We start from the raw sequence: 13,107 nt of genomic DNA, 5'->3' as shown, positions 1-13,107 counted from the left end.
GCTTTCAATCACAACAAGTATTGTGTATCAATGGCAAACTGAGAAAGGAATAGTTGATATACCGGCGACATCGAAAGAAAACGCAACAAATTCTTTAGCGGGTTTATTGTACGTGAAAGTTGTCTAAATTGAACATGATTGACTTATTTGAACGACAAAGGTTTTGTTTGCGTGTAATGGGGCATAATTTTGTACGTGATAGATCACAACAAAGCCGGCGGTGGCACAACACAAGATGTACATACAAATACATACTATGTCTGTTCCTGGTGGTGTCGGCCCAAGTGCCAATGATAAATTACACAATTTATTATATCGACCATGTGGAGTTGGCAACGGCAAGTCTTAGCATATGCTTCACCAACATATTGACCACCGTCAAGATAATAACATTTCTTCTTTATAAATGGGAGTTTGCCGCATTGATGGAGGAACTGGAGGAAATGTACTACGAAGGTAGCTTTATAATCAAATAATAAGACGTGAGCAAGAAAGACTCACAAGATTTGTGTCAGTGGTTGGGTGTAAAGGAAAACTTAAATTAATTTTTGCAAATATATGCAATGCGTAGGTAAACACTTCAGAGACTCTGTAATTTTTATTTGTCTCCTTGAGTCTTGGTCTCGTTTGGAATAAGAAAATTGATTTCAATTTCTTCTCTTTTTTTTTTTTTTTGTTCGATTAACATGACTATCTGGGACTAAAATGTTTATTCATTAGTCTCAGTATTTACACTTAGTAAGCGTTACGTTCTGTTAGTCCTGAGCGACTTCCTGATGTGTTGCTTGCTGGAAAGAACTTATGAGTAATTTTCGTGAATTGAATTAAGGAAAACTAATCAATGCATTCCAAGTCATTTTCCTTAAATAATTTTTTGATCATTTTTGAAAAACAAAGTGTGAATAATTGCATCACGCGGAAGCTCGGTGAAAGTATGGCTCGTAGCGAAGGAAAACAATTGATCTTTAAATATTTTATTGCTACTACTTACCTCAAATTTCTCTCAAACTATTATTATATCTAAAGAATTTTTCTATCTTTGATATTGTTATACCCTACACCAATCGTGGTACAAGCGCGAATAGGCTTGTGCACACGTATGCAACATGTAAAAGCGTTTGAGATAGATCCACCTTTTATTATATCGATTCTGAAAGTGATTCCGAACCGATGTAAGATTGTTTATCTGTCTGTCAGTCTGCCCTTAGTGTCTTGTCTTGTTCAATCTAGAGATCACAATTTTTGAGATATTTTGAGAAAATTTGCTATTTCGACGAAATCTAGTTTTTCGACCACACCCCATAAAACACCTTATTTTGCAATCTCTTCATATCAATAAGTGTATTAAGCAAAGTAGTGTAGGGTGTCTAATGGTGAGCCGTGTTCCACAACAGTGTTTCCCCATGTTTCTAATGTGTGAACTGGCCTCTTTCAAGTACTCAAACACTTTAGAATTTTGTTATATTCCGTTTAAAAATTGTGTGCTATTTGTGTGTGTTTGGCTGTACATTGTTGTACGTTACATCACTTCAGCTTTGACAGCATATCTGTCGTACTGCACTTGCTTAGCATATTTTTTGTTTACAACATACACATACACACATATCGCTATAAACACAATACTAAGTTTTTAATGAAATTTATTTTCATTCATTTCGCAGCTTACTTCTAAGGGCCGAATAAAATTTAAAAATAGTTTTTCTTTGCTTTTCCAGTGCGAAAAGCGGAAATTAAAGTGAAATTAAAACGTGACAATGACTACGCGAGAAACTTAACCAGAATGTATTGGAACTCGTGTTGCTGTACCGGTTTGTACTTTATGACCACACCCATTTTGAAGATTATTTGGTCAAAGCTGAAAGACATGGATGTCTCATTCGAGCTACCGATGCCAATGCGGTAAATATCGGTTTCGCAAACACAGAAACGACTCAGAATTTTACTAATGCTTAGTTGTAGATTTTCTTTTGATTTCGAATCTACACCAGGCTATCAATTTTGTTATATTTATACGGGTCTGACTACATTGGTGGTAATCGCGTATGCTGTCGCCATAGATGGCCTCTTCATAGGATACACGATTAATTTGAAGGCGCATTTTATAGCCTTGCAGAGCGTTATTGAAACAAACAATTTTTTAAAATCCGAAAGGCAACTACAACGAGACCTATCCTCCTGCGTAGGATATCATAACAAGATACTAAGTTTAGCTTTTAAATTGCGCGATATTTATCGACCAATTATTTTCGCACAATTTCTAATGACCTCGTTGCAAGTTTGCGTTATAGTCTATCAAATGGTCACCGTAAGTGCATTTCAAGTAAACGCTTAAGTGCATTAATAATGGTCGAGTTTTTCAGCACATTAACGCGCAGCACATCTTTTTAAAAAATTGTCTATTCCTTTGCTCAATCTTACTGCAGTTATTCATCTATTGTTACGGAGGCGAGATATTGAAACTGGAGGTACGTGTGCACACTTTCATTGCGTTGCCTGCTTTCCTGCTTGCTAGAGAATCTTTCTTTATTTCTATTTCGTTCTCCACTATTGTACTGTTTTCTTTCCCATTTAGAGTCTTAGGGTCGGTGTTTCAGTGCAAATTTCTCATTGGTATAATTTGAAGCCATCTCATCGTCGCATGTTGTGTTTGTTAATGCTGCGTTCGCAACGTGAAGCCATTATAAAGGCCGGCTTTTATGAAGCATCTTTAGCCAACTTTATGGCGGTAATTAGGAAAATATATAAAATATTCCTTCGTTTAATTTGTATAAAGGTCTGATATTCGCTTTTATTTAATATTTTTGTTGTTGTTTTTTTTTGCAGATTTTAAAAGCGGCCATGTCGTATATAACACTAATACAATCTATTGAATAATTAAAATTTTATTAAAATAATTTTTAATATTGCTTACTATACCCTAAGATATCATGTATGTACCCTTTAGAAGCCGCTAGAAGAGATGAAGAGAAAACAAGACTACCCAATGGACGTCGCGTTAAAATTGAGCCCACAATCGAATGAATGTCGCTTTCAGGGACGATTTTAATTGCTGTAATAAAATGCCTTAATATTAGAATGATTTAAGAACATACTTTTTGGAGCGGTTGACTATCGATTTTGACCGACTACTCTATTCCCAAAGTGGTTTCTCTCTTTGCATTGTTTATGGCTTGAATTTTTTCCCTTCTTTGCGAAATAAAATATTTTTAATTGTCTTTCTTTTTTTTTTAAAGCATTTTAATTTCAAGTTTAATATCTGCAGACATTTTACTTTTCTTTTATCCATTGGTATATACTTTGATGTTTAGGTTTAACATTTCGTAAAAGCTGAAAACAAGACTCGCATGAATGTCTATTTGAAGTTAAGTTTTGCTTTTTTACAATTCACTGAGTTCATTTTTTATTATAGCAGTCGGGTATATGAACCGCCAATGAAATCCCACTGAACAAAAAAAAAAAAAAAAAAACAACAAAGTGCAACAAAGTGCCTGAAAAATTTTTTATTGAAGGAGAAAGGGGTCAAAAGGGTGAAACCAAAGGGGTAATGGTTTATATTGTTAAGTGCTTGAGTGGATTGTTGTTCTAATGGCAAACTACTTGGCAAGTCTGAGCAAATCCTAATTCAGATACACACCCTATCAGCCTTGATCTTCACTCTTTAAAAGATGACTGCTTTAAAAAATGATGATTGGAATTGTATCAGGAATATGTTAGGCTGATAAAGGAGGCTGGTAAAGGAGGAAAGATAGAAACGTTACTGTAGATCGACATACGAAGTTACTCCTTCCATGCGGTTTAAGTGCATGGTGTAGAGCAGATGAAACATTCGTGCAACGAGTTGTGCGCTTCATGCATTTATGCAACAAAATTATTTATAATAGAGTAGCAGTGTCTAAAGAAGCTTTTCACATCATATATGAACTTGTTAAAAGATGCACTTGGTGCGTGCATTTTAAATTTAATAAAAGCGAGTACAATATAAAGTGCAATATGTTCATATTGAAATAACATGAAGCACAAAGTGCTCCAAGGAAACAAAAAAAAAAAAAAAAGAGAAGAAAAGAAAATTTTGAAACTGAAAACTTGAAATAATAATATTAAGAAGCCGAGACGCAGTCATCTCGGAGCGAGTCATTCGTCAATCCCTTGTTCATAACACGTTCGACGCTTGCATTTGTCGCTCCAAGTACAGGATTGCTAATGCGTTGAACGTAAGGATGTCATAAAATTCCATAAACAAAATATTTAATCCTATTAAAGCGCTAAAGTGCTCTCCCTTATCTAAACCAGATGTCGTAATTAGAAAACATTTTATGCCATTTTTATTTTTCAATTTAATAATCATAACATTTTTATTGCATATTTTGTTTCCATACAACGTTTCTTGTCGTAATATTCCGTTGCAGACTTATTCTAGCCCACGAGCAATAGTTTGCAGCAATTTTCCTTTTGCTCTTTCAGTATCTTTATGTATTTACTTTTGTTTCATGCGCTTTTTCCCAAGACCACTTGAAAATTCCTTCAATCCTTCAATCAATCAAGGCGATTGTATTCCATGCATATATAGAACTCTGGAGTAACGGGAATAATTCGATACTCGATTCGACAATCTATCTGAGAAGATCGTTCTTATCACGTCAAAGCTTTATTTAAAATAGTATTACCCGGAAGTAAATAGAATTGCCACAAGAGCATAAGCCGATCGCATCGGCTATATCCATTACGTTTAAATTTGATCCAAATATTTGAAACATGGAAGTGGTGACCAAAGATGACATAGCGAACAGAAATCCTTGGCGATTATTGAGATAATGCAGTATAGCTTTCATTCGCTTCATTCTGGAAGAGCTGTCAGTAATTGTGAAGTAATCATGAATACGAAGAATAGGACTTTTCGAAAGGACCTTTACCGCATAACTAAAGTGCATGCACGAAATATTTATTTAGATATGACGGGAAGACGATTGTTTCTAATAACTTTATATCCAATTAGAGACAGCAGTTGTATAGTGACTTGATGTAATTAACCGATTTAATTTCCTACAAATCTATTTTAATTTAATTTATTTTAATTTAATTTTCAGATTCTCAAAGCGGGTAAGGGGATGAAGCCATCTATACTCTACACAAATGCAATGTAGCACTGCCTGTGGAGACCAATGATGAAATCAGGACTACCATCCATCTCATTGTCTTTCTTAGTACATAAATTTGAGACAACAACTTTCTCAAGAAGGCGATTAAACAAACGCTTCTAGTCGGGAAAGTAAAAGCTCCATTGTGCAGAATTGTAAGTGAATGCTTCAAAGATATGCTTCATCATAATAAAAGGAACATAAAGGCAAAGCCACGAAATGAAAATTTATACATTTTATATAATTGCAATCACGCACTCACATAAAAGCCGTAGTACCATAGTAACAAAAAAGAAATTGTTTATAGACAAAACAAACAGCACACCAAAAAGATTTGTAACGATTCTCTGCGGGCGAAGGGGTGTATGAACAACGACGCGCGCGATATTATTATTGAAAATCAATGGCATTGTCGTACTCTTGAATGCGATGCGAAACACATACCGTTCGCTGTATTGACAATAAATGGTATAGCAATCGGAAAGGAGGAACGTCCTTAAATGCAAAATTGGGAAAATGACATACAATGGCCAAGAAAGCGACAAGCTTGATAGAGAATTCAATGCGGAAGTAATCGGTACGACATTTAATAGCGCTACAGTCAAATGGAATTTATTGCGAGATGCTGAAGTTTACAAGGTTGAGAAACATCACAAGTACAAAGGGTGGGAGAAAACCGGATGGTACGTTGTGATGAACAATTAATGAAAATAATTTTTAAAAATTTTAAGCTTAAACTCATTCCTTCGCAGGACTAGTACGGACAACTACGTTATTCACGATTTGGAGGAGAACTTCGGTTATTTATTACGCGTGCAGGCTTTAAAGTGCGATGAGAGTAAATCTCACTACGCCATCATTAATACCTCACCAGAGATTGTGGTAACTGCCTTTATGAAGATCACAAATTTGTCTATAAAAAATTGTGGTTTTTCTGATATTTTCTCCCTCTCGGAAGGCTTGTACTTTAGCGGATTTGCCCTCTACCCTGGCCTTGCATCGCGCTCTCAAGAAGAGCCAACAGTTTCTGGTGAAACGTTTATTGCGCCGTCGCCCCAACCTTATTGAATACCCCGGACCGAATGGTTACTTGCCGCTTTGCAATGCCATAGCGTACGGCGAAACGTGCATTGCCGATTATTTGCTTACAATTGGTGCCAGCGTTCATATCGGCAATTTAGATAACAAACGCACACCCTTACACGTAAGTAATACGAACAGAAAGATATTCAATATAAATTCCAACTTTAGTGCTGAGTTAAGTGCTTTAAGTCGCTTATTATCATGCACATATATCATTACAAATAGTAGTAGTGATTATTGCGTTCATTGAATACTCATTTTTTTATTATATGTTTCTTGCTTAATCCGCTCTTCACTTAATTAGACGTCGAATGTTGTATGTTTTTATCTATAGCTGTTGTCGACAAAATTCCATTAATTGTTGTTTTTCACAATTTCCTTCTTTTCCCGTTCCTCGCCTGTTAATCGTGTACAGGTTGCTTTTTACTATGGTCGTTTATCTGTGGCACGTGTGTTGCTTAACCTGAAAGCCGATATGGAGGCCAGAGACATATACGGTTTAACTGCCTGTCATTTGGCTATCGATGCGAATCAAGAAAGGCTTTTGAAATTTGCTTTAGAAAATGGTGCTAACGTAGAGGCCAGAGATGCTTGCGGTTGGACACTGTTAATGCGCTCCGGTAGGTTATATAAAGCGGATTAAATTTCAAAAATCACTTCTTCTCCCATATGCTATGTTCGCAAATGCGTGTGCGTTTTATTGCAGTGGTTATGAATGCTGGTCTCAGCATTTTCGAGTTGCTAATAACGTACGGTGCTAATACGAAAGCGCAGGATATGTTTGATTTAACTTGTCTTGACTTGGCGCGTTTGTATGGTCACACTGAAGCTCAAGAATATTTTGAAAAATTCTGTTTACTGAACAGCGAGGATGGCAAAGAGAATGAAAATTAATTTAAATCATTTCTTAAATGAAAAAAGTGTTTTATTCATAGGCAGTCTAGAAAGCTCTCGGGTTTATAATTGCATGAGTAAATTTTAAAAAAATCTTGATTTTGTTTTAAGCCTAAATAAAAGACATTCTCGGCGAGATCACGTCCGAACTCACAAAAATTTTGTGCGTACAACGTAAAAAATAATCGCTTGTTATTTAAGCGATATTTCTCGAGAATTTCATTCTCCTCGTCGTAAATTTCTTGATGTTCGGTGCTAGCGGTAATCCAATCTCGGTAGCCTTCCCAGGCGTTACGGAAACTTTTTAAATAGACAACAGCCAAGATACGGGCCTCGTCTAATACATTAACAAATTGCGGTAATTTCAAGCATTCACCAATTTCTAGAAGTCGCTGAAGACCTCCAACTTCTAGAGTCTGCTGTCGTTCCGTACTATTGTATAAAGTCATCCATAAGTGCACGTTGAGTGTAGCATAAAAATATGACATCGGTTTATTACGGCTTTGATATAAGTACAAAGACCAATCTAACATAGTACGTTGCACGCCATACTCATAGGTCGAGTTCGTTTTACGATATAATTCTAAATTTTTAATGTTATGTTTATAGCTTTTCCGATAGATGCTCAATTCCCGATACTCATAGTTTAAGTCATTGGCTCTGAAATATATCTGCGGCATGCGAAATTTCTCCTTCAATGTCGCCAATTTAATGCGTATTACATCACGTGAAGTGGTTTGCGTGCTCTTCACTTTTGTTAAAAATCGATCCAATATTTCCACAAAATTTTTGACGTCGTACGAGTTACTGTTTATATACTTTTTCGTGATAATGTAACCGAATAGAGGCTTGAAGTATTCAAACGATTCATAATAGCAATCGTCCAAAGATTTGACACTATTGCAGGAGATGAAGAAATCAAAAAGTTTTTTTTTGGCTTCAAATTGCTCATGATCTTCTTGCAGTTGCTTTAGAAGGAGTATTAGTTCGCCGGAATGAGGCAGATGACCTGTAACATTGGCAAAATTTTTAGATTTTAGTTTATATAATACATATTTTGAAGCTCCGTTAATATTTAGCTTTAGTTTTTGACACTATGATCGATGGGTTTATTTCTTGTTGCTTCTCTGAATTCTACGTCTTCGTTGATGGTATTTTGTGTCGCTTGCGTCGGCTTGTAAACTAGCATAATTCGGCAATTGTGCTGATCTATCGAAACAATAATTTTCAGACGGGACTGTATCCAGCTGCAGCTGGCTTAGAGCTGTCCTAATCTAGCTCCTTGAAAGACATTGTAAACCTACAATGAAAAAGGATCTTGGCCCTTGACAATTTATTATTTTCGAGATACCAAACTATACACGCCCCTTTAAATCAGCTGAAGATCAACAGAAACAAGGATTGTTTGATGATTCAGTTCGCGCAATCCGAACAATTTCGTGTTAATTCTTATCGATTGCTCGATTAAACAACGAAATCAGTATAGTGCAAGCGCAACCGCGCAATATTAAAAAATGTAACTGCGCAAGTTTGCAAATTCTATCGTTGCTCCTACATGCTTAGGACAATTCTTTCTGCTTTCCAGTTTTCTGCAGTAGGATTGCTCCGCATGCCCCGCATTATTTTGATTGACAGAAATAGTCCACTGTTCATAATACACTACTTACTTATCTTATGATTTACGATTCTTTTAATTAAAAAAGTTTTGCAAATTTGTTGTTCATCATTTGGTTAATCGTTATTAATAACAGCAAATCTTGTTAGTGGCTCTGAAGAACTCTCAAGGAACCAACACGTACGTACCAAAATTTAATTACGAATTATGTGTAATCTCCCAAACCTATCAAACACTCAGGAAAGTAGCATGTAACGTACTATACTCGTACAATAAGGTCTCATTACATTTATCCTTTAATCCTTTAGTAACGTTAAGCAAAGTAGGCTGACTCTTTGTTAAGTTGTATCATTTTTAAGGTCTTCATTTGTGTGTGAGGACTACTTTTCCTAATCTATTCAGTTCTTTGCATTATTGGTTATGTGCAGCATATTGTTCCGTGAACAACGCATAAACATGTACTTACCCAAAATGGAAAATAATGGCCGATTACGACCACATACGTAATCAAAGTAACCATCACAGACATACTTGTCGGTGTCTATTGAATGTTCCAAGCGTATGGCTATATTGTGCAATTCTTGTTTGTGAAACTCTGACAAGCGGTGCATATATGAGATATTTCTATGCTGATGAGGATAATAGGGACGATATTGCGCTTCCGCAGCATATGGCGATACATTTGCCATAATTATCAGAAACGAGAAAAGTCCTATATTGTGTGCGAACAGCGTTTCGCATGATTTTGTTGATCTCAAAACAATCTCCATAATGCATATGAGAACCAACGCCACGGCATGATAACGGTAAACGTTACCATAAACAAACAAAGATTCAATGAGCTAATTCAAGTCACAGAAGCACATAAAGCACGTTATGTCGCGTTGTTGTTATTGTTGTTGTTTTCCTCCTATTAATAACTTTGACTTTAGTTCTTGTGGAGTATTTTACTTTTGCATTCGCATCTTTTTTTTTTTTGATTTCTTAGTGTATAATCTTTAAAATTTTAGTCCGAACTGCACACAATCTACGAAGAGCGATTACTTTAAAATAAAATTTCATTAATTTCGTGGAAAGAATCTGTGGTAATCTTTTCATTTACGATTAAGTCTCAAGATTTTGATAACGCTATAGTATACGAGAAGCATTCGTTTGTCTATCGGCTTACGTACGCGTTCGCTCTTTAATCATCTCTACGAAGAACTGTGGATTAGGAAAGAAGAGAAGTTCATTGAATGCGAGATTTCATTGAAAAATCGGATTTGAAGTATTTCGAGAGATTTCGCGATGAAAATTGATAATTTGAGAGCATATAAATTATCGTTAGATTAGAAATTGAATTTATCATGTTCGCCGTTCGCCGTTCTATGTTCTCTGTTGTTTGAACGGTCACGATATAGGCAGCTAAGAATCGGCATTTGCTCGCGAATTTGTGCAAGCGTGAAAACGATGCTACACTTTAAAATGACCACTTAATCAAATCAGCGATATATACTTTTACTATGCACGTACACATGTACTCACTGATTAACAATCTTTCAAAGAGTGACAGGTGTGACTTTGATATTACACGTACCTATAAACTATCAGCAATTTGTTAAAGAAGCATTTCTGTACCTCAAAGCAGAAGCCTTGCTAGAATATGTCTGACATTTCGGCCTATCCTTTTCTCTCCGGAATTTTGTTGCCTAATGATTTCAAAATTTAGGTTCCATTCTTGTGCTAATTATTATTAATATACGGAACAAGTCTTTACGAGTCGAATGATTTTATATATCAAACACGTGCGTAATTGTGTCATCGCCGCTGTCGGTGATGATTATATTGCGCAAAGTATTGAATAAAAACAGCGCATATTAATGAAATTGATAAATTTTCAATTACATACGCTATTCAAGCAAAACAAAGATATGGATACGCGAGCACATATTTTATTAAAAAAAAAATGTAATTTTATGACATTCATAAAAAGATAATGATTATTGTAATGTTCGCCATCTGTATTCAAAATAATTTGAAATGATTTTTTCACAAATACACAAATATGCGCACACATACACCAGGACATTAATTCGCTCAAAATTCACTTATGTAAACCATAATAATTGTTGTTATTGTTTTATGAGTTGCGTGTTATAAATATCGGTGCGACGTTGTGGGAATATTGGTATTTGGCGCCGCACAGCATCGACCATACTGAAATCTGTAGAGCAGAATGTATATGCGTTTATATTATTTAATATTGTAACTGGCAGGCGGATGGACTTACCGATATCATCGATTATCAGTTGGCGGGTGGCGCCGGCTTCACGTTGAACACGTCCCCACGGATCGACAATCATTGAATGGCCGTAAGCGACATAGCCAGATTTGTTGTCGCGAGCTGGTGAACATGTGGCAACAAATAATTGATTATCGCTGGCACGAGCGCGCTGCAATAGCTCCCAATGCATGGGGCCCTGGCAAATGCAAAAGGCCGACGGATAAATTAACATTTCGCAGCCTGCAAGTATGACACAGCGTTAAAGTTGCAAGTTAGGCATTGCTAAATACGTTCTTTACCTAGATTGCGATAAGCACGTGCAAGCTCCTCGAACCGTTTGTCATGACAAATACCAAGACCCACTTTATGGCCGGCAATATCGACTATAGTGAGATCGTTCCCAGCCGTTAAAGCTAGGCCTTCATTGAAGTAAGCGCCACCTTCATTCTCGACATCAATGTCAATGTGAAACAAATGAATCTAATGCGAAACGGGGTCACAAGAACAATCGATAATTAAAAGAAAATAAATTTTAACATTTCATCGTTTCCACCTTGCGATGACGTCCTATAAGTTTGCCTGACGGAGACCACACTGTGCATGTGTTATACAACTTATCTGGCTCGACACGCTCAATTATACTGCCACCGATTATGTAAATTTTCAAACTATACGCCAGTTGCGACAGCACTTGGCACGTTTGCCCCTCAGGTATTTTCTCAGCATATTTCGAAAAATATTCAATGGCGTACGGTGCGTTGAAGCCTTCGGGGAGTACGGCTAATTGGAGATTTGGATTTTTCAGTTTTGCTTCGGTAATCGCTTTCACAGCATTATCCACATTTGTGGCCACATCGTTACAAACTGGTAGCTGTAGCAAAGCAATGGTAAGCTCTGAAGGATTAAAGTGGTTCTATTAGAAAGTATTTTAGTAGTGCGTGCGTAAAAAAACATATATGCATGCATATGTATTCGTTTCTTCTTATTCATTTTTCCCATTTTTTCTTATTGAATTTCCTTCAATGCAATACGATGCATGCAAACAAACAGACACACTTAAAATTGATACGAAAAAAAAGCAACGAAAAACTTGTCCCAGTTGTTTTACTAACTTTTGCTGTCTGACATGTTTTGTGTTATATTCTCCTGTCACAGACACACACAAACTTGCACACACTTTTTATTGCCTATGTCAGTTTAGCAACACTTTCTTAATCTAAGGCGTATGAAAGAGTTTTAAAGCAAAAATGGAAATTTCTTAGATTTATATATGCCGGCTATGTGTTATCAGTTGCATATATATATGCATATATGTATATATAATGAAAACAATATTTAAATTTTGCTTAAGTTTTTTTTTTCTGTGCTTAAGTGCTACCGAATGGCCTATTTTGGTATTTGATAAGAGCGAAGCCATAGCAAACGGTTATCAGCGCGGATCAAAATATTGTTAAAATAGATTTTTCAAATTTTCTGCTAATTAATTTAATTTCCACGCCTCAACGTCACTCTTGGATTAGTCACTTCAAATAAGGAAAAAAAAAAAGAAACTACAAACGAATTCTTGTCGTAAACACACTTCAAATGTAATTACTTGTGTGTGTGCAGGACTAATTATCCGAAAAAGATGTTGCCAGTTAAAGTCAAAATCTTTCAGTACCTCTTACGCCTTCTGAAAATAAAACGTACTTTAATATTATGAAGACCCTAGCAGGTTGGGATTGACCTCTGCATCGAAGTCTATACATTATTGTTTCCTATAACTATGCCTAGGACTCAGTCTACTGCGAATGTATTTTCCTTCTAATTACTTTGAGAACTTTAATGAAAATCGTCCAAATCATTTCAATTAGCATTCTTGTGTATTATTATTAGCTGGCGAAGCCGCAGCCAGGGTTAATATTATTTAGGGTCGTTACTGGATCTCTCTCTCTTTCTTTCTTTCTCTCTTTCTTTCTTTCTCTCTCTCTCTCTCCCTCTCTCTTTCTCTTTCTTTCTTTTAAATGTCATTCTCTTTATGAATTCCTGATTCGGTTTAGCAAACCTCTGAGAGATTATGAAACCAAGCCGTTGCATTTGTTGTTGCAAAGCACTACATAAATTGATTGGCATTTCTT

General features: G+C 36.0%; 4 protein-coding genes across 4 annotated transcripts; 2 read left to right on the top strand and 2 right to left on the bottom strand.

The window, feature by feature from the left end:
* The first annotated feature begins 134 nt into the window (after positions 1 to 134).
* Positions 135 to 2,874, top strand: LOC119634395 (odorant receptor 82a). The gene is made up of 6 exons (XM_038028529.1): positions 135 to 456; positions 1,716 to 1,899; positions 1,960 to 2,305; positions 2,361 to 2,465; positions 2,573 to 2,725; positions 2,824 to 2,874. Exons 1-6 carry the CDS (start codon positions 135 to 137, stop codon positions 2,872 to 2,874), a joined length of 1,161 nt encoding a protein of 386 aa, XP_037884457.1.
* Positions 2,875 to 5,651: 2,777 nt separating this feature from the next.
* Positions 5,652 to 7,112, top strand: LOC119634592 (receptor-interacting serine/threonine-protein kinase 4). Its single transcript, XM_038028840.1, has 5 exons — positions 5,652 to 5,818; positions 5,888 to 6,017; positions 6,094 to 6,339; positions 6,634 to 6,838; positions 6,925 to 7,112. The coding sequence occupies exons 1-5, from the start codon at positions 5,652 to 5,654 to the stop codon at positions 7,110 to 7,112; spliced, it is 936 nt and encodes a 311-aa protein (XP_037884768.1).
* On the bottom strand, positions 6,824 to 10,181 carry LOC119634991. Its single transcript, XM_038029472.1, has 2 exons — positions 9,194 to 10,181; positions 6,824 to 8,121 (listed from the first exon to the last, which is right to left on the bottom strand). The coding sequence occupies exons 1-2, from the start codon at positions 9,495 to 9,497 to the stop codon at positions 7,148 to 7,150; spliced, it is 1,278 nt and encodes a 425-aa protein (XP_037885400.1). The 5' UTR covers positions 9,498 to 10,181; the 3' UTR covers positions 6,824 to 7,147.
* A 455-nt stretch (positions 10,182 to 10,636) lies between these two features.
* LOC119634993 (omega-amidase NIT2-like) lies at positions 10,637 to 12,227 on the bottom strand. The gene is made up of 5 exons (XM_038029473.1): positions 12,103 to 12,227; positions 11,544 to 11,884; positions 11,290 to 11,470; positions 10,997 to 11,230; positions 10,637 to 10,930 (listed from the first exon to the last, which is right to left on the bottom strand). Exons 1-5 carry the CDS (start codon positions 12,116 to 12,118, stop codon positions 10,839 to 10,841), a joined length of 864 nt encoding a protein of 287 aa, XP_037885401.1. The 5' UTR covers positions 12,119 to 12,227; the 3' UTR covers positions 10,637 to 10,838.
* Between the last annotated feature and the right edge of the window lie 880 nt (positions 12,228 to 13,107).

The sequence above is a fragment of the Glossina fuscipes genome, unplaced genomic scaffold (assembly GCF_014805625.2).
Source record: "Glossina fuscipes isolate IAEA_lab_2018 unplaced genomic scaffold, Yale_Gfus_2 3, whole genome shotgun sequence".
Taxonomy (NCBI): Eukaryota; Metazoa; Arthropoda; class Insecta; order Diptera; family Glossinidae; genus Glossina; species Glossina fuscipes.
Note: the sequence above shows the minus strand (reverse complement) of the source record. Positions and strands in the feature narration are given on the sequence as shown.